The sequence below is a fragment of the Micrasema longulum genome, unplaced genomic scaffold, assembly GCF_059751315.1.
Source record: "Micrasema longulum isolate JH-2025_06_02 unplaced genomic scaffold, ASM5975131v1 h1tg000453l, whole genome shotgun sequence".
In the NCBI taxonomy this organism is placed as follows: Eukaryota; Metazoa; Arthropoda; class Insecta; order Trichoptera; family Brachycentridae; genus Micrasema; species Micrasema longulum.
The window spans coordinates 2,002,428-2,024,246 of record NW_028277652.1 but is presented as its reverse complement, the minus strand read 5'-3'; the positions used below and the strand labels follow the sequence as shown (position 1 = coordinate 2,024,246).

The following is a 21,819-nucleotide window of genomic DNA, read 5'->3' as shown; positions in this document are numbered from 1 at the left end:
TAAAAAAATGCGACATTCGGTTGGAAATAGGACAAAATCGTTACATCGTACTCAGAGAATTTAGATTTCGTGTTAGTATGGAAGCGACGCAGTTAGTGTTGTGTTTACATTGCTATGTGAAGGACGCAACGCAGACAAACATATAGTGACCAAAAGCCGGTTAAGTCGATTTTATTCTGATACAAATGGCATGTTTACTTTATTTTTTAAAATATTAAAACGACCAACTTTGCGATTTTTACGTTCTGACTTACCGATAATCTAAGTGACTTATTTAATTTTATTTTATTATTTAAATTATCGATAATCTTAGTGACTTATTTACGTTTATGTCATTTCGTGAATAAATAAAAACATGTGTTTGGTGACCTAATCTGACCTAATAAAAATTGTGTCATTTTTTTTATTTATCAAAGTGTTTTTGTTTGTTTTTTTTTCCAATCTTTAATAAATGTCTTGTTCAAACTTCTAAAAATTTATTTTTATTAAGATTTTTTTCATAGAATCATAGTTGAAAGCCATCAGTATAATTTTTTATTCAAAATTTGGTGCTTACTTCGAAAAATACAAAACAATCGACGAAAGAATACGAAGGTGTCACAATTTACATTCTTTTTGCAATTTCCCAAAAAGTTAATTTTTTTAGTAGATTCGTTTTCGTCCTAAAGTGCGATGTATTGTAATATGATTATAATGGAATACATATATTTTAAGTTTATTTTGCATAAATACATTACATTTTAAGATTTTTATCTCAAGGCGGTTTTACTTGTGTTAATTTTTAATCAAAAAATAAATTAATAATAGATAACCTAGATAGGTTGAATAAATATTTATAAATTTTATAACAATAGGGTTTGTACGAAAACAAAATCTCTAAAATAACTTTGCGGGCTCTTTTGTTATCAGCTTTAATAGTCTGGCAATTAAACAGATTTATCTGGAGAATCTATCGCCTCTTGTTTCTTCTATTGTCAAAAGGCAGGGACGGTTCTCACGTATGTAAAATGGTTTCATTGTTTACAAATAAGTGACCAATATTCACACTTTACCTAGAAGTGAAACTATTTTATCCGTATGCAGAGCGCTCTGCGTGAGTTTTCGTTTATTTTGCTTTCAATTTATTTGTTAATGAATTAGGAGCCACACAATATGAAGTTTTCAATATTGTGTGGCTCCTAAGCAAAATTAGGAGCCACACAATATTGAAAACTATATTATTTGGAATGTTATCATAATTTTTATTGGATTTTTACAATAAAAAACATTGACATAATAATACATAGACACGCCCCTATAGAGTAAAATATTTCAAAAAATAGTGACACGAAAACGTACCCATAGTTACTAAGTTTGTTTATTTATATCAGAGCTGCATTCAATGACCATATATATCCTTACAAAAAACCAATTTTTGGTCAATAAAAAAGTTTGTATTTTAACGTAAATAATCAACATTCGTTTTTGGTGGATACCAATCAGATTCTTTCCTTCAATTGTTTATAATTTGAACCCAATTATTTATTTTTACTAATTTTTGAGGAATGCGAAAATAATATGAACTCACATTTATCATGTTTTCAAAACGTATTCCTATCAGTGCAGCCCTGTAAGTAAGAAGAGCTTCGCGATTGCGCCGTAGTGCTTAGTTTGACGTTTACATAAAAATAATATTTAAATTTGTAATAAATTTTTTAGCTTTGTTAATCACTCATGAACAAATATTTACCATTGAAAAATTACACAATCCTTTTTACAATGTTTTTCGGAAGGTTTTTACACGCTTTCATGACACAAGCAGGCATTTTCGTTTCGATTTTAAACGTAACGCCTGGCTGGTGGTCGAAGAAGACTAAATACGCGTCGGGCGTGACTGAGCGTTTGGGCATGAGTTTAGTGTAATCACTTTTGAGGGTTCAGGACATGTCTATGTGTATTAATATGTCAACACAAAAAAATAAATGTGTTCAAAACCGTTTTTTTTTTTTAAAATACATTATTCCGTTTTTTTTTATTTAAGTAAGTACTCATTTTACAAAAAAATCCTAACACGGGAAAAGGCAAGTCAAGCCAATATTGTAAACTTTTTAAAATACTAGCTTTTACCCGTGGTTTCGCATAAGTTAGGTAGTTCATTAGTTTTGTTGTTTGTCAATAAAAAAATTCCCGATGGAATGACGTATTTTTTTGGGACAGAATGAATTGCCGGTCCTCCAACTATTGCTACAAAAAAACAAGACCATCCGTTAGTCTATGGCGACGTCGCATCGTTATTCTGTTTACAAATCCAAAACACTACTACAAAACCAAAATGAAAAGCATACCAAACTAACCATAGACAAAGCAAGCCAATTATAGAAAATTAAAGAATTATGATGAAAGGCGAGTGTTTAGCGCCTCAAAACCAAAACCAACCAGCTAAGGGAAGGCAACCCCGTTAGAAAAATCCCCCAGAGAAGGCAACGGGAAACCACTCTGTTCATCTTTTCCCAAGAACCTCTATGGCAAGTACATCCATAAACCAGTTGTCAGGACCGAGACACTCTCGCTGTAGTGATCGCCAACGTCAGGAGGACCTGACAAGGCCGCAAGAAAAAGAAATAATGAATGTCAAATTGATTATTTTTGACATCTCGCCTTACCACAATTTTCAAATAACGGGCACACGTTGATAAATCATACATTTTTTTCATTGTATGTTTTTTAAATTCGGGATGAAAAATAAGTATCCTATTTATTTCCCATCTCTTCGGCTACCCTTATGCCAATCGGTATCTCCGTTTAGACGTGAAGGAAACACAAACAAACAAACAAATTAACAAACAAACACACTTTCGCATTTATAATATTAGTATGGATGTCAGGACTCAGGACTGACCATATGTATTTTTGTTATGAAAACATTTAAATAAAATTTACACTTGATGCAATTATTAAAAAATCTCAAACAGGCTATGTAATTTCTCTGTCCGCTACTATAATGTCTATCTAAAACGTTTTCAGACTCATAGATAACTTCGCGAAACCCCGTCGAGCATTCAAGCTGCGACTATAAATAAATGATGACATATCGTATAGACATTATCACCCACGATAACGCAATATGAGTTTTCCCTGTCTAATGAGCTGGCACTTTCTCTTGCGCTAAACTAATTATTCGCGTCACCTACACATAATCCTTACCGGCTTTTATTAGTCAGCATTGTAATATCCTGCCTGCAATGCCTATTTAGCAAGTAATAATATGCGCAATTTCGTTTTCGATTTCATGCAGGTGCCCGCCTATATTTCGTATATTTATGTATTCGAGGGCATAAACCCACTAATAACGCGGTCCGAATATTTATTTATTTTATTTATGCTTTATTAAGTTAGTTCATAACATCTTAAGAACTAATAAATACTTTTAATAAAATTACAATTTTTTTTTCAACATTTCTCAGTAAAATATTTTTTCAAATTAATTAAAAATATTTTCTATCTCCTTTATTTCTTCAGGGAACTTACTGTACAGCTTCAACTTGTACAATGAGTTTTGAGATTCTGTTTTTCCCTCATTGGTAATCTTTTTTTATCCCTTGTTTTATATGTAGTTAGTAACATTGTTAGTTTAATTTTATTATTTTTTTATATTTTATTCATCCCCTTAAATAGTTTATGCATAACAATAACTACATTATATTTAATTTGCTGCTTTACTCTGAGCACGCCAAATTCTTTGTGCATTCTTTCTACATTAAAATAGATATTTCTGTTGAGTATAATCCTCATCGCCGTATTTTGAAGAATTTGTGTATTTTTAATTTCTCCTTCATTACATAAAAAAATAATGGAAGAACAGTAATTCATGTGTAGACATATGGATGTATGAGGGTTGTGTAAAAAATAAGGTTCTCAACTTTTTTTCAGGTTTAAGGCATTTTTTATTTGAACTGAAAAATACATCATTGGAAAGCTTAATTTCTTAACTATTTTTCAACATAATCACCAGATTTTTCAACGCATTTTTTTTGACGACTAAACCACTTTTGGAATCCAGCTTCAAAGAAGTTCGCCGCGAGTCCGTGGAGGAATTTGGTGACGTTCAAATATTCTGGTGTAAAAACAGCCTTTAAATAAATATTTTATATTAACCATGTCGGGAATCGAACCCGAGACCTCTTTCTTTATAAGCAAACGCGCTGACCATTAAACCAAGAGGCCGACTAATATAAATTTACTATTGTTTAACTAATTTACTGACTAAAATACAATTTGCTACTGTTTAATCCAATATACCCGTTTAAGTAATAAATCTAAGTTGATCAAGTTCAGAGGTTTTTTTTATTTGTTAAACTATCGTAAAATAGAAACATCGGATATATTTATGTATCGTATTATCTTCTATAATATTTTTTCAAAGTTTCGTTTTGTTGAAAAATAACTTTATTTTTATATTTTTTAAGTAATCATCATCACTCCATGTCTGCTCCCTAATTGGAGTATATGGTGTTCACACAGATCCACAAAGATCAAAGTAATGAAGGTCTATGAAATACTTTCCAGTCAAAAAATTTTTTACTAATAGTTAGTATCTTAAAAAATTTTTTTTTGTAATTTTGAAACCCCGCAAAAACGTTGATTCCATTGGCCGCGCCCCCAACACGTCACGATTCGTGTTTATTTGTTCCTGGACATTGAAATTTTTTTAGAACATTATCACGAATCTTGACGTCACAACAACCAAGGCCAAACACGTCGCGTTTTTCTTGCAACGTATTTTTATTCAATTTGTTTTTTACATTTATGTATGAAAACATTTCTCCACAATATCCATATTGATTTTGAAAATACAATTCATTATTCTTAATACATTTCATATATTTTTATCGGTATTCGTAGGATGTGATATTTCCCTTTTATCTCATTTTACTTTATATACCTGTTTATTGTCAGTGGGATAAATTGTGTCTCAAGAAAGGCTATTTTTCATACATGAAAAATAAATAGGTTTAGCACAAAAAATAGGAAGATCATGAAAAAACATCAAATTGAAAATAATTTTTGTCGCTGTGAGATTTCCCATATGAAAAATATAACATCTTGCTTGAAATTTCATCCGTACCTAACTCTTCCTATATTATACTGTTCTCGTTCAAAGTCGGTAATATGCTTTCAACGAAGAACAATAATTATTAGAAACTTTTACGAATTTAATCTTTCGTATGGAAACTACCTATCTCTATATTTATGTTTCCAAACTCAGGTGTAGCGTCGCCATCTGTCGATAAAATATATAATTGATTTGTTTCTTAATACGGGTAGGTACCTACAACAGAAAAGATATAGAAAACCACTTTAAAATAATTATTGTTATCAACTCGTTATGCTAGCCTAGCGACATCTACAATTTGAAAGCAAAACTATGTAATGCAAGAAACCGACTAAAACGCAAAATAAATCATTTAATACGACCAAAAAAACTAGACGCAGAAGAAAATTCATAATTTTGAACCGGGTCGTGTTCCCGTGGCTAGTCCGAAGTCCGAGGTTCGAACCCCGCTCTATAACATCCACAAGGTGTGCGAATGGATCGACAATCTTAAATGTGCCCACTGCCAACTTTATGGCCATATAGCCACTAAATGCCCATCAGATGCTCCTACTTGCTCCCATTGTGCTAAAACCGGACACAATAAAAATTCGTGCTCGAAGCTAGACAAGCCTCCAGTGTGCGCCACTTGTACATTCTTCCGAAAACCTGCCACACATCCAACAGGGTCTTCTGATTGTCCAGCGAGAAAAGCTTCCGAAGCCAAGGAATTATCAAAGATCGATTTTTTAGCCAAAAACTAAATCGTCCAGTTGCAACCTCTAACTCATTTTCATACTACTACCAAAATGTACGAGGTGTAAATACTAAATTAAATTCTCTCATGTGCAATATTGCTATCTGCCACTATGACATCATTTTTCTCACCGAAACATGGCTAAATGATAGTATCGAATCTTCTGAACTTGGGCTGACTGACTACAATATTTTTAGATGCGATCGTTCTACAACTTATGGCAAGACGAGAGGAGGAGGTGTTATGATTTGTGTCAGCAAAAGAATATCTTGTAATGTAATTGATTCATCAAACTGTGTAGCTGATCAAATATATTTGTGTGTTAGAATTGGTCACAAAAAACTTGTAATTGGGTGTGTCTACATTCCTCCGACATCGTCAATTGATATTTACAAATCCCATTCTGACATGGTGGAAAAAGTATCGGTAGTTTCTAACTCTATTTTCATCTGCGGAGACTATAACTTGCCTAAAGTAACTTGGATCAACGACAATGAAGGCGTTAATGTGGCAAACCCCATATCTGTAAATGCTTCTCTAATTGTTAACATTTTCTCATATTTAAACATGTTCCAATTGAATTCTATACTTAACTGCTCAAACTATTGCCTTGATCTAATCTTTAGCAATAATTCTAATTCTACTGTCATTGAATCCATTGATCCATTATTACCAGTCGATAAACATCACCCTCCACTTTCTGGAGATATTTGCCATTCATTTTGTAATAACTTACTCAAACCTAATGACTCATTATATCTTAAATTTAAAGATGGTGATTATGCTGGCCTCAGTCAATATCTTTCAGAAATTGATTGGAACAGTATTCTAAGCAATTCTCATATAAATGATGCAGTCATCTTATTTAATGATAAAGTCGCAATTGGGATGGAACAATTTATCCCAAAAGGAAATTTTATTCAACCTAAGTTTCCAAAATGGTTTAGCTCTGATTTAAAGACTCTGATTTTGAAAAAGAAAAGGATCCACAAACTTTATAAACAAACTGGGAATCTCAAATTTTATCAACAATTTTCTCAACTAAGAGAACTTGCGAAGTCTGAATCATCCAATTGTTATAGATCATACATCAATGAAACTGAAACAATGTTGTCCATAAATCCCAAAAAGTTTTGGAGTTTTGTTTCTAATAAGCGTTTCAATAACGATCTGCCAATAAGTATGTTTCTTAAAGATAAACACGCATCTAATGGTACCGACATAGCTAATCTTTTTGCAACGCATTTTTCTTCAGTATATGTTAATAATTCTTCCAATGTTAATTCCTTATTTAGCTATACTAATACTGTAGACCTGAATAATTGTGAAGTGTCAGCTGAGGATGTCAGAATCGCTCTAAGTAAACTTGGTAATGGTAAATGTATTGGTCCAGATGGTATTCCTGAAATACTACTATCAAATTGTAAATCTAGTCTTGCCAAGCCTCTGTCTTTACTGTTTAATATGTCTTTAACAACGAGTGTATTTCCTGATATTTGGAAAATTTCTATAATAAGACCGATATTCAAATCTGGTGATAAATCTAACGTAACTAACTATAGACCCATTTCAATGATATCTCCTTTACCTAAACTATTCGAATCAATTATTACAAAAAAAATAACACCTATATTTAAAAATGTGCTGATTGAGGAGCAGCATGGATTTAGGACAGCCAAATCAACGACGACCAATTTGCTTTCTTTTACTGATACTATTTTTACAGCGTTCGAGAATAATCTTCAAGCTGATGTACTGTATACAGACTTCTCCAAGGCCTTTGACAAAGTTGATCACAACATTTTATGTGCTAAACTTCGTGCTGTAGGCATTAGAGATCCCTTTTTATCGTTTTTAAAATCCTACCTCTCACATAGAAAACAAAGTGTAAAAATCAATAACTTCATATCAAATAGCTTCCTAGTAACTTCTGGTGTACCACAGGGTGCCCACTTGGCCCCTCTTCTATTTAATCTGTTTGTTAATGATGCTGCTAATGTTTTTTCTTTTACAAAATTCTGGCTTTTTGCTGACGATAACAAGATACTTAAGCTAATTAAAAATATTGATGACTGTGTCAGACTCCAAGAAGACATAAATGCATTTCATACTTGGTGCAAAACTAATAACATGGAACTTAACATCGATAAATGCAAAATTATTTCATACCATAAATGTAAACATCCTTTTATTTTTGATTATAAACTTAATGGCCAAGTTCTTTCGATTGTCACCTCTATAAGAGATCTTGGAGTGATCCTAGATAATAAACTAACTTTTCTGGAACACTTTGATAATATAGTAAACAGATCCTTAAAAATTTTAGGCTTTATTAATAGAACTACGTCTGATTTCCAAAGTATGCTTACACTTAAAACACTTTATTGCTCTTTAGTTCGCCCTATTCTTGAATATGCATCTGTAATCTGGTCCCCTCATTATGCTGTTCATATCAAGCGCCTTGAATCAGTTCAACATCGTTTTATAAGAAAAATTGCATGGAAGATGGGATTGGAAAGAGGAGACTATTCATATTCTGATATGGAGAGGTTTTTAAGCATATCAAGTCTTGAAAAACGCAGATGCATTGCAGATATAATCTGCATGTATAAAATTATGAACTGTCTCATTGATGCCCCTGAAATTTTGCAAAAGATTCTTTTTAACGTTCCCACCCGTAGACTAAGAAATAATGAAATGCTTTTCCTCGGTCACTACAGGACCAATTATGGTGCACAGTCGCCTTTGCCCAGAATGATCAGGCGGGTGAACGATCATCAAGATCTTGATTATTATGGTGTAAGGATGTCTTTCTTTACAAATCAGCTAAAGAATCTGTATAGTTAGCCTATGCTTTTTACTTAATCTAAAAAATCTATCATCTGTCTTTGCTGCTTATTTCTGTTCCTTATATTTTTTTTATTCCTTTGTAAAAATTTCTTTTAATTGTAATGTTTATAATGGACTTTGTCCGTAAATAAATAAATAAATAAATAAATAAATAAATAAATAACAACTTGATTCCCAATTTCTAATAATAAGTTATTTTCAACTCCTTAAAATGTTTTTTTTTTTCATGTCATTTTTTGTATTTAGCTCTCTAAACGCCCATCTACAACTTTATTTTTTAAAGTTATTATTCTTTTTTTGTGCTCAAGTATTTCGGTAATACATCGAAAAACAAAAAAACATACCAATTATTATTACCGTGATGTACCTTCTTTTGTCTATGTTTTTTTTATTATTCATCATTCATATTTTACTTGATATGTTACATTTGAATACATTGTTAATTCAACAGAAACATGTAAAGTATTCTGGTGAAATATTAAATAAGTCAATCAATCAATTGACCAGTAGGCAGTCATTTTGTTGTTTGTTTTGCATAAAAATGTCTGCCTTAAATCAGATTGTACCTAACTAGGCAGACTAGACATAATCCAGAGAAAGCTATTACCTAAAACACATAGTGGATGAAGTCTAGCCATTTAAAGGATCTGTGACCTGTCATTGGCTGGTTTAAGTGGCCACTTTAGGTAGGAAATTCAGCTACCAACATTTGAACATACTCAGAACATTGTCGATTAAATTAACCGGTAAAAGAAGTGTAAAATTGAAAAAGTGTACGGGTGTTTCCATTTTCGATTTCGTCTCAAAGACAATAAAACTAACTAAGATATTTCATAATTTTTTAATAGTTTTCAACAACAAAAATCAGGTCATAAACAAGAGTTTCACTTTCCATAAATTGAACATAGTAGTAATGTTTATATTTAGTACCTAAGATGTCTACTTTGCCTACCGAGTATTATGGACCTTGAGTAGTAGATTATGGAAAACTAATCTTTCAGCAATAGCTTTTATTAAATACAATAGCTTTTATTAAATACAATAGCAATAGCTTTTATTCCATTTAGTAATGTATTTATTAAGTTACACCCGTCTAGTGTACAGTTAGCAATGAAGAGGTTTCATTTAAAAAATCTGAATTTTAGTTTCACAATATTTTCATAAACAACAAAAAATAGTACTTACTACCTGGTTGGATAGTTCCTTTTAATAAAAACAAAACTTAAAGTGGGGAAATTCAGTGCTAAGGGAAATCGGATATAAAAAATGTTTTCTTACACAGGGTAAAAATTAGAGCATTTAATTGAATAAAAGTACTTTTCAATGTCACAGTTTTATGTGACCACATAAGAGTAATAATTCGCTCCCATTTATAGAGAAGCTCTTTAGCTCTATTGCATAGAATAAAAGCGTTCCAAATTTTTGGTTTGGTTTTTAGTTTAACAACAAATGTGTAACGGACGGTTTCAGTTAGCACTTGCAATTCTCGGCCTAAGTACATATGGCCCGTTGTATTTCTGTAAACTGTAGCTAACTTTGTAGCTGATAATCATAGAATAGTTTTTGTCCATATGGGCGACTCTATTAGACGGTGGCGTATTATTACTCTATGTTTGTTACGTTGTTGTGGCAACCGACGACCAATTTCCGTCTCCAGGGAAACGATTTTTTTTTTACATTTAGCATGTTACGAAGGTACAAATAGTTTGTTTTTATAATTGGACAGGATTCAACTTTTACGTGCCAGAAACACTCACTGACTTGAACTTGTGACATAGCGGGAGGTGTAATTTCGAAGTTTCGGAGGGATTTTTCAAAATTACAAAACTTAAAAAATCATAGCGATGATAATACAACAGATCATTATTATTTTTTAGTTTAGTTTGAAAGTATTAACTTTTTTTTTAAGCCACTGAAATTCCTCATTTTGAACACACAACAAGGTCTCCTGAATATGTCAAGTATGTATTTTACGAGTCAAAGTAGAAAATTATTTTTAATGTGAAATGTCTTTTACTTGGCTCATTAAATACTACAAATCAACTAGTAACATATTTAAAATGGAAAATCAATGGAGAAATAAGGGCTTTAAATATTTATGAAATACATTATTTTGGATAAATAGTTTAGCGCTTTATATAGTATGGAAAATTTCCTCAGAGGTGCAATTAAATTAAAATATGTCAGAAATACCTAAGCATGTTTTGACAATACAGTAAAAAAATCTTTTATGTCAACATTCTATAAAGAATCAAAGTATTTTCTTTCTGAAAAATCGTGCCATTTTATATTTCTAGATAAATTATGATAACCTTCCTAACCTTTTTATAGATAAAATACATTCATGGCTGAAAAAAATAATGACAATGTTTTGAATTAACAAGCTAACTACGTACATACATAATGAACGGGATAATTATAAGTGTACAACATTAGGAAATACTCGGCAGATAATGACTATCCATAGGTCCCTGCTGGGCATTCTGCTTAAAACTAATGTTTTCAAATATGATTACTATCAATACGAAGAATGAATTATGAAAATCACAAAAAAATGCTTAACATTGTGAACAAATTAATATGTATACTTAATACTTAAAAGCATTTATAAAAAACACTTTTTTCAATGTGCTAAACTTTGGTATCGGTCAAATAAGATCTTTTAAAATATGAAATAAATTTTAAAACCTAGGATATTAGAAATAAACAATACGCTTGTTTGAAAACATGTCTATCACACAGCCAAAAAAACGTTGCAAAGATACCATCAATAAAAATAATGTTGATTAAAATATTTTTCTACGGTGTTTGTAAAACCTGTAAAAAAAAAAACTATTGTAAATTCAACATGAGTTTTGTGAGTATATAAAACAACCATGAAAAATATTAATAAAAATGAAAAAAACTTGTATAGGTACATATTTTGATATCCAATGCTTGTATGTACTTACGTTGTGTGTGGACATTTGTTATAATATCTTATTTTATACATTTACTTATTATTTTCAAGAAGAACCTTCAACATTTACAATCAAAACACTTAACTACTAAATATCATAAAGCTTTACAAAAAAATTTGGCAATAATTTAGTTTGGATTTGATAATACCCAAATACAAAATACTTAGATGAGCTATTTTTCATTTAAAATGAAGAGCAAATAATTTATCACAATGAATAAGGCAACATTATGACTTGCTAATTTCTTTATCTACCATAAATACAAAATGGTTGATAAATAAATAAATTGGTTTCTATTTTTTATCACACAACCAAATAACAAATTTCTGGTGAGCAAATCTAACTTCTCTAGCGAGCAACACATGACCTAAATGTCACTTATTACAATACAATTGAAATAAAGTTCATGTTTTGATCTTTATATCTTAGTAATTATTGTCAACATATTCACAAAATGTCTGGATTATGCATTCAGTTTGACTCTTTGTTAATTAAATCCAAGATACTTTTATCCGCATAAATTGACATTTCTGAATTCTTGCAACCCTCGATTCGTAATTTGCCCACATCTAACATAATTCTTAAGTATATTTAAATAGGAAAATTATAAAAATCATTTGATTTGAGTGCGAAATTGCAAATTCTCAATTGATTAACACCTTCTAGGACATACAAAAAATACATCCAATGTCGCCCTGACTAAAAAACATTATAAAATATAAATTTTTAATAAGTACCTAGAAAAAAGTTATAAATATAGGAAATCAATATACATGTATATCTGGAACCGAATGTTTCTTGTGATGCGTTATTTTTAAACAAATCCTTTTTTTAAATATTTTAGTCAATAACATTTATAAGCTACACTGGAGATATTTTTTATTTACTCTTACAATGAAATCTATCATTTCTAACCAATCAATCCATGTTCCGGAACAGCATTCTCCAATTTCATTAACTAAAGATTGTTTATCAATTGCACATGACACTTAATTATTACAAAACTCAGTACAATAACACGTAAGACCTTCTGGCGAGAAGCTAGAAAGTGTTTAAACAATCAATAAAAGGATAAAAATAATACTATTACTCTTATCTACGCTATACACAGAAGACTAGAACTAAACATCAAGCTAGTGAAGGGCCTACATGAAGTAGGAGCAATACTCGTGAGGCATCACGCCACGCCGAGGATAGAAAGTATGAGTAAGTGAATATCTGTTTAGGTTAGTTATACGCGAAGTGTAGATGTCGGCGAACCTAAACAGTCTTCTAGAGAAGTAGGTGGGATTATGATAGGTGCGGAACACGCTTCCAAACTGTGGATTAAAAACAGCTTTTATCTCGTTCCTGCAACAACAAAAGTATTACTTTGATAATGTTTGTAGACTCTTATGAGACAAGAATTCAGATAACATTATAAATTCCTCATAATACCTATGAATTTATTGTGGTAATTAAGCGGTAGGTTGAAATCTGAATACAAATTTCACCATGAACATGTACACATAATTTGTTCACATGATTTAATTTGGTTCATTTTTTGAAAATAGTATGAAAACTAAAGCATTTGTAAAATAAAAATGAGACGACTTTATTTATTTTCAATAAAAATACCAATTTAAATCATTATAGTGCATTTTGAGTCAATTTTAATATAAAAAATATAATTTAAAGACAAATCGGCAAATTATCGGCATCGTGGTTTAGGGCCAAAATGACATTGCCCAGCAATTCACCACCTTTATATCAGAGTGGGTTAAATACAAACATATTAATCAAATAATAAAATCTTTAAAAAAACTTTAATTAATTGAACAGTTGTTATGGCTTGATCCACTTTTGTATGAAAATAAGGATTGATCGTGTTCAACGTTTTTTTTTTTTTATATTTGAAATTGATTAATAATCAAGCAAAAAATTTAATAATTCAATTTAATTTGTTACAATCAACATAACACATATGATTCCATTGACGTTTATTACATAAATTATTTCTAAATAAAAAAACTAAATACCTTAACGTATCTCTTTCGTTCATCCACTGCTGCAGAATAATGCGAGCCTCATCTCCTCCAAAGTCTTGGTGATCTTCTATTAATTGGGTCAACATTTGCAGCCAATTTGCATTTTCTTTAAACAAGGTGTTATTCAAGGTTTTGATCTCGTGCTGTAAAAACAACAAGAAAAACAATTGTACATAATTATAATTGCGATAGTTTTATCCATAACAAACATATTGATAGATATAGCTTACCCCGAGTTCATTAATAATGGCTCCAGTCCTCCAACCGTGCTCCAGAGTCACATCGGCTAAGTCACTGTACGGATGGTCTCCGAAATACAAAACCTGCTCTCCTCTCCAACCAGTCAATTCTTGTAATTGACGAACTGTGCCCTAAAAAGTTAAAAGGTAATTTAATGACAACATTGACAAAATTGCATTACCACTAGTTCCTCGAAATCTTTTTTGTTATAATTTGGTTTTATTTGTTAGCTAATGGTGTTGATTGTCTATGGCATTTTTATATGCGGACGCAATTACAGATTCATTTGGACTTCCACAATTAGAGCATAGACAGCGGATTTCAAGGATACCGAAAAACCGGAATATCAGACCAAAAATGCAATATTGAAAACAAACAACACAGAATTCTCTATTACCGGGATTTCGATAATAGATGAGATTTTTTTTATTCTGTCTGGTTTTAAAGTTTCAAACTTCAAATGAGATTCTTTTTCACGCCACATGCCATTCCGCTCATTCAGTCAATCAGAAAACTGATTTCGTTCAACCAAACTCCGCCATTAGCGTCAGTAGTGACAGAATCTTCTTAGTCGTTTTAGTTAGTTAACATTACTTCTACAACCCATGGCTGCCAATAATGTTATTAATATTTATTTAGAAGTTATTTAACGCTTACAGACTTGCTTAAAAGTGCCTATCTTAAGTATTGTTTATTATATTTTATGTTTTTGTTGAAATTGATAAAGCATAGCATTGTGTGTTTTAAGACATGTATGTGTTTGTTAGGTTAAGGATGTAACTGTCACGTTTCAAATACATGTACCTACCTAAGCTTAAATTGAGTCGAAGACCTCACAAATAAACAGTGAATTTAAATAATTATTGTTGATTTACTTTGAAACACTTTTAATTCCAGAATTTATGTTTTTTACAAGGATTTTAACCTGAAAACTAAATACTGTGAAGCAAAGAAGATTAGGATTTTCAAATATGTACTTATTAAGTATTTAGCAAAAATATATTTTAAAGATTGAAATACCGGGTTTCCGATATTTGGAATTGAAACATCGAAAAAATACTGGTATTAGAAAAATGGTCCGATAGTCTAAGTTCTATGCGTAATGTTCATTCGGGATAATTGGACATAAGTTGAAAGTTGTAAATATGCTGTATTTCGTATTTTGAAGTTATACACCCCTCTAGATCTAGATCATGGGTGGCCAAAGTAACCACTACAAGCGACCTACTTGGAACTTATTTAATATAATATAAAATAAGTTTAAATTGAAAATAAACATTGATTACATGACATTTTCTCAAGCAATCTATTTGGAGGATGGACAAAATTATAATGAAGTAATTTATTTGAGAGGCAAATGGACACACTTTTGTTAATGAGGCACTTCAGCCCTACAGGAAATTGGATACAAAAAATGTTTTCTTACGCGGGGTAAAAATTAGAGCATTAAATTGTACAGCAAAGTTTCTTGAAAATGTACAGAAAAAATAATAAAAAATATTTTGATAAAAACGCACTACTTTAAATGACTGAATCAACCTATGATCTGAGAGCTATGGAAGATTTCCGGTCTGCTTGTCGCTTCTGGACCAATAGGAAGAACTGAATGAGAATAAGCGGAAATGAACCTCTGACGTCACACGCGGAGTTATTTCAGAAATACAAAACATTAAAAAATCGTAGCGCCGATAATACGATATGTAAAAATTAAAAAAAAAAAATTTTGACTTAGTTTAACAGTCTATTAACAAATATTTTTTTTTTTAAAAACCACTGAACTTCCTCACTGACCATGGGAAAAAATGTACTGTATCTTATGTAACTGAACAAATTGATTCTTTTTTCGACGCATCAGACAGGTGAGCGAGTAGGAATGAATATGCGCTCGATTTGGCCACCTATGCTCTAGATGAAAAATATTGATCGTCTGCTCTGAAAATGCCAGGGAAGGTTCATCACAATAATCAATGTATATTGTATTGTATTGCATATTTTGTGGACCATTTAAGTTGCAAACATAATAATATCAACAGTTTATTTTAATAAAGCTCGTATTACATGGGGATACCGTTAACTGTCAACTTCAACTGTCAAAGCATATTTATTGTTGCTCGTGTGATTTTATTTATCCTCAGTCTCGTTTGTTTCACTGTACTTTTTCACATCACGCTCGCCATTCTTTTCTGGAAATAGTTCATGATCCATGTTATTTTAGAAACCTGAAGTTGCAGAATATGTTAGTTGTCAGTAGTCGCATCGTCACAAGATAGCTAGTTTTGTCAACTGTGAAACGCCAGTTAAAGAAGTTGCCCTGTGTAAAACAGTAAATTAAACGACTTAAGATTTAGCGCGAGAATTATTGAGCAAGAATCTACCATTTTCTGACCCATGTAATACGAGTTGAAGAAATATTACAAAATAGTGTGGGGGTTTATATTAGTAAAAAGTAAGTAAACAACTTTTACCGATTGCTACAGCTACGGGAATACATGCGATCTACTTTATTATCATTATGACACATAAAAATAATCTCTAAAACTGTGTTTCGTTTAGAAAAGCGTCAAATTGTCATCATTAGTCAACCGTACTTTCAAAACCCTTAAAATGTGTTAGCACGTAAATTGTATAGAGTGGCGAAATTACCTCATAATATATGACGCCCTTCTCAAGCTTGGTGACTTTGTCCCAGACATGGACCCCTGAGGTCTGATCAAACACCCTAATGGGCCGAGACTTCTCTGTGAAGAATCGCGGCTTGCGGGCGGATACTATCACCACATCGAAGAAATCACGCCAATCTGGGCCCACTAATACATCCATTCCAGCATTTCTGAAAACATTAGATAATTAAGTACATAAAGTAGAACTCTGTTTATCCAAACTCCAGTCATCCAGATTGCCAAATATCCGGATCATAAAAAATAAAAAATAAAGGAGATGTTATAATAACTAATAAAAAAGGGCACTGGTAGCTTAATTAACTTTGCTGGACTTTAATTTGATTGCGATTCGATATATTATTTTGAAAGCAATAAAAATAGTGATCATACAGTAAGTTTTGCGTCTTCTTTCAAAACATTGCCTTAATTTAATGGTTAATCCAACTATCTAGATTTCTGCATATCCAGATGTCTGGCACTCATTAATCCAGATAATTTGAGTTTTACTATATTTTAATAATGCATTTCCACCTTTAAAATGCTATTTTTGTATGTTTTATAAATATAATTTTGAACCATTTTACTGTAGTATAATTAACTTATTTGCAACAAATGTATAAATAAAAAAAACAATACAATACATGGAGATTTCCAAGTATCAGGAATGGTAATGATTATTTAACCATAGACCAACCCAAAATAATATAAAAACAAACAAAGAGAAACCCGATAAATGACAGTGACACTCTATTTCATTTTCATCGCATAAAAATATCATCACACAGCGTAAGTAATTATATATGTTAGGAAATTATTGCATGCAACCTATCTGCCAGAACAGATAGCGTTTATAAGTTAACGAATAGCAGTACTATCAACTCTAATATTCTAGATTAGTTAATTATATTACTTTTTTTATTATTTTGTTTAAAATGCAGCTTGTTTTTTCCAATTTTTCCTTCCAAAGTATCAAAACTATAGTACATATGTTGTTTTATTTGTATAAAATATTATGTTATTAGACTTTAGTCTCTTATTTTATATTATTTAACACTAATATCTGTGCACTCAATAACAAGCTATTGCTATTAGTTGATAATTGACAGGTCTTTAACCCTTTCCTGCCTGATAGGACTTGTATGTCATGCCAATGTATGTTCCTTAAAATATTTTGTCATGGTTCTATATCATACGTTAACTTCCCCATCACAAAATCTATTAGATAAAGGGCAAGCACTTTCACATCCTCGGGTTTAACTAGTGGTGCCCTGAAGATGCGGCTCTTTTGTCATAAATAAATATTATTACTAGTAAGGTAGCCTCCGTTGTGTAGTGGTTAAGACGCTAGACTCACACATGAAAGGTTCCGGTTTCTATTTTGGTGAGAACACATAAATTAAATGTGATTTTTCTCAATCCCGGGTATTCTGCGCTGCAATTCAACCCTGTAATTGGGCTTCCTGGCCTGTTGTAGGGGTAAAAGAAAGCATTATATTACTAACTTACACAAAATGGTATGGGCTGTTTGTCACTAGGAAAAGCTTCTTGTCCACATCTTTTAACTTATTAAAATATTTCCTTATATCTGAATTAGTGTAAATATACTCCTTGACATTTTCTGCTACTATGCTATGCATTATTGGATGACAACTTTTGACAGAGTTCTGTAAAAAAAAAACACTATATTAAATAAACAAATAATTTTGTAGATAAATAGTAAAATCCTCGCATAGTTCAAGCCGAGTATTAGTATCATAATCGCCAGTAATAGTATCATAATTTCGTACTTTGACTGTCAATCATCCAAAAGTTCAACAATTTAACTTGAAAGTTTAATGTGCTAATAATGTACTCATGTCTGTTATTATACAAAAGAACAGCTAAAAAAGTATAATATAAAGGGCCGAGTATAAAATAAATTAATATACAATGAAATGAAGAACACCCGTGTAATAAAACGAATGGAATAATATTTATATTAAAGTTGATGTGACAGCTAATAAATATTTGCAATTGACAAGTCTAGTCCCCCAGTGTGCCGTAATAATGAGATAATTGCGATCAATCAAAGTCGCGAAGGCTGATCAACTAACAACTCACTTTAACGTCTCTGAACAAGATCTCCGGATGATAGTCAATATGGTTCCGAATAAACAGCTCGGCGACATTACATAATAGGCTGACTTCGGGTACTGAGAACAAGTCAGCCAGATGTATCATCTTCGAATGTGTATCCTGAAAGTAATAAGGATAATGAGATAGCAAACCATCCATTCTACTTTACTTCTAAATACAATTAAAGTCAAATTTAGATAACTACCATATTTTTCGGACCATAAGATGCTCTTTTTATCTCTGGAAATTGAACCAAAAATTGGGGTGCATATTACGGTCCGAAGTGTCTTATCGTCCGCAAAATAGGGTAAGTCTACAACTAGATTTATAACTTAAAAACATGCATGTAGTTTTAACGTGGAGTTACTATATTATATTACGCGCCACAATTGTAGAGACAGCATTTTGCTCTATTGCATAGAACAAAAGCGTCGCAAATTGTTGGTCCAACAACAGACACGTAATAGACAATTTCGTCGCTACGCTTACGATTCTTGACCTGACTACATACAGCCCATTGTTTTGCTTTAAACTATAGCTAACTTTGTGATTGATAATACCAGAATGATTTTCATCCGTATAGCAATAGCCTTTAATTACTTTGAGAGTTTGAAGGTATGTTCTACTTGAAACCTTTTAATGTACTTCGTCGAAGCGTTTACTACGCTTTTTTGTATTCGGGCATTTTTTCAATGATAATTAAACATTTGTGGTTCAATCGAAAGTGATACCAAACTCTGTATGTGCACTGTGCTCATTTCCTTAAAAACGGCAATGAAGAAAGTATAGAAAATCTGGTTGCAGGAAACAAGGGATTGCTCCAGTATACGGAATACTTTGGAACACAATATCAAAGTATTACATTTATATTTTTATTTTTAAAATAATATGTTCTAAAAGTTAACCACCCAATTTTTTTTTTAAAACCCATGAACTGTACATATACAGTCCATTCAAATCTTTAATAAACTTTGCTCACTGTTCTGCTGGAACATATTTATAACAAGAGAGAATGCTGTTCAAAATAAAGTTTGGACCTTAACGAGTACAGTAGGCAAACACACTTATCACTACAATTACTAGACTAATATAAATCGCCTCATGGTAATTATTTTAAACAGTTTTATAGAGCGGTTTTGTTTAGTTAAGTTTTATTGCAATGAAAAACTACTTTTGAAATCCATATTTCATATCCAGCTTGATGGGAATTGAACCCAGGACCTTAAGTACAAAAGGCAAACTACAATTAATAGACTAATATAAATGGCCTTATGGTAATTATTTTACACTAAGATAACCAACAAATACAAGTTTTAAAGAAAAGTGTAACACTAATAAAACACACATATCGTAGCTTAGCTAACAACATCGTGTAAGCCATTTTTGTTATTTTTAAAGGGTGATGATGAAAAAATAGCTTATTTTAAGAGGTACTAGACTTTTTCAATGGGCGACAGTTTATGGATGAACATTCCATTATTAAATATTGAAAGGCGTAAATAAGTTGAACTTTCAATAAAGTAAGCTGTTTTTTCATCATCTTGTAAAAGATCGATGTCAGCTAAAGGGTGGATATGCAGTTTCTGGAGCGTAAGTAGGTACTTGTTACAGAAAAAATATTCTGAAATTGCGTATTACTAAATATTCAACAAACTATAACTATAAAACCTGGATGGCAATAGGTTTCAATCATACATATTGAAATAATGTGGGGAAATCTTAAAATGCATTAATGCCATGAAATAATTTAGTATTGTTACAAGAACCTAATTACAATCAGAATTACTAATATACATTTTTTTTAAAACTACTAATAAATAAATATAGGTAGGTAACCAACTACATAATAATGCACTAAGTAAAGCATGCAAAATTATAATTATTGTATTCACCCATTCATTCTTGGAATGGCCTTCAACATATGCTATTGGAATTATCCGGTTTTTATACAGGCTCAACACTTCGTCTGTAGCGAGAGGTGTTAATCCTCGGTAAACAGATCCAAATTGAATTTGTAAGAAGGAATCCAACTTCAAAAGTATTCCTTTCTCGATATCATAGTGAAGGCCGCGCACCGCGAAGCCCGGAGTATATTCGAGCTTCAGTATATCAGGCGGATACTGTAATCAAATAATAAACACATCAATTTATATTCTGCAACGAACTATTGACAGGGTTAATAACATATATGTACGCAAGTACCTTGTATTTCTGAACGAGTGTATCCCTTCCAAGATTGTAGAGCAAATAATCGAGAGATTCTTTGTAATGAGCCAACGTATAGTCATAATCGAATCCGTAAACATGAACTTCCTCGAGATCCAACTCGTTGCATGCAAATACGCCGTGAGCATTAACATCTTGCGGCAGCTTCTTAGCTGAAAATGACGAAAACAAAAACAATATAAACGCGCTTTCACGAGACACTATCGCCCTTACATAATTATTCGAAAAAACTGAATTGTTACATTCAAAAATAGAATCTTACATTTGCATTTCACTTTTGTTCTCTTGTACGCTTCGTTCAAAATATCTTTAGTGGAACACTGGCGATTCGCGATGCGAGCCGGTCCATTTTTTTTCGGAATTAATTTGACCAAAGGTCTGGATAATTCTAAAATGTTCAAACCGAACAATCCCGCCCGATGCATTTTTGACTAATGCACTCGACGCACTCGGCAGAAGACGAAAATCACATAACTACATAACCTATTTGGTATCGTGCGGTGCGGACAGCTGAGTTTGCGCGGGCACTTTACATACCTATTTCAGCCGCCAGATGTCACGCATCAGCATCACCTATGCGATTGTGAAAAACTGCACGTAGGCGCTAAATCACCAAATATCAAACTGTATGAATCAAAAAAATAAAGATGGTGATGGTAATACACTTAATGAATTGAAACCAATTGTTTTACACCTTCGCGTCATAAAATTTATTACCCTACCGTGTGAAGACGCAATCAAATTTTATTTATTTTACACGAAAATAACAGTAATAATATGTAATATTATTATCTACGTTGGTTATATCGAGGGTCGCGGCCTACATCCAGTCTGTCAAACTTTAATTTACACTTCTTGTCGAAAATTGAACTAAAAATAGGACTAAAATAAAATAAAAATCATCCATCTATCC

General features: G+C 31.7%; 1 protein-coding gene across 2 annotated transcripts; it reads right to left on the bottom strand.

The window, feature by feature from the left end:
• Nucleotides 1–9,503: 9,503 nt before the first annotated feature.
• Nt5c (5' nucleotidase C) lies at nt 9,504–21,469 on the bottom strand. 2 transcript variants are annotated; one of them, XM_088226643.1, is made up of 9 exons: nt 21,169–21,469; nt 20,883–21,058; nt 20,573–20,800; nt 18,666–18,785; nt 18,072–18,229; nt 16,549–16,735; nt 13,896–14,036; nt 13,657–13,808; nt 9,504–12,988 (listed from the first exon to the last, which is right to left on the bottom strand). In XM_088226643.1, the coding sequence occupies exons 1-9, from the start codon at nt 21,329–21,331 to the stop codon at nt 12,784–12,786; spliced, it is 1,530 nt and encodes a 509-aa protein (XP_088082769.1). In that variant the 5' UTR covers nt 21,332–21,469; the 3' UTR covers nt 9,504–12,783. The 2 variants fall into 2 exon arrangements, with proteins under 2 accessions (XP_088082769.1, XP_088082768.1); XM_088226642.1 differs by having other exon boundaries at nt 18,666–18,800; nt 21,169–21,467.
• Between the last annotated feature and the right edge of the window lie 350 nt (nt 21,470–21,819).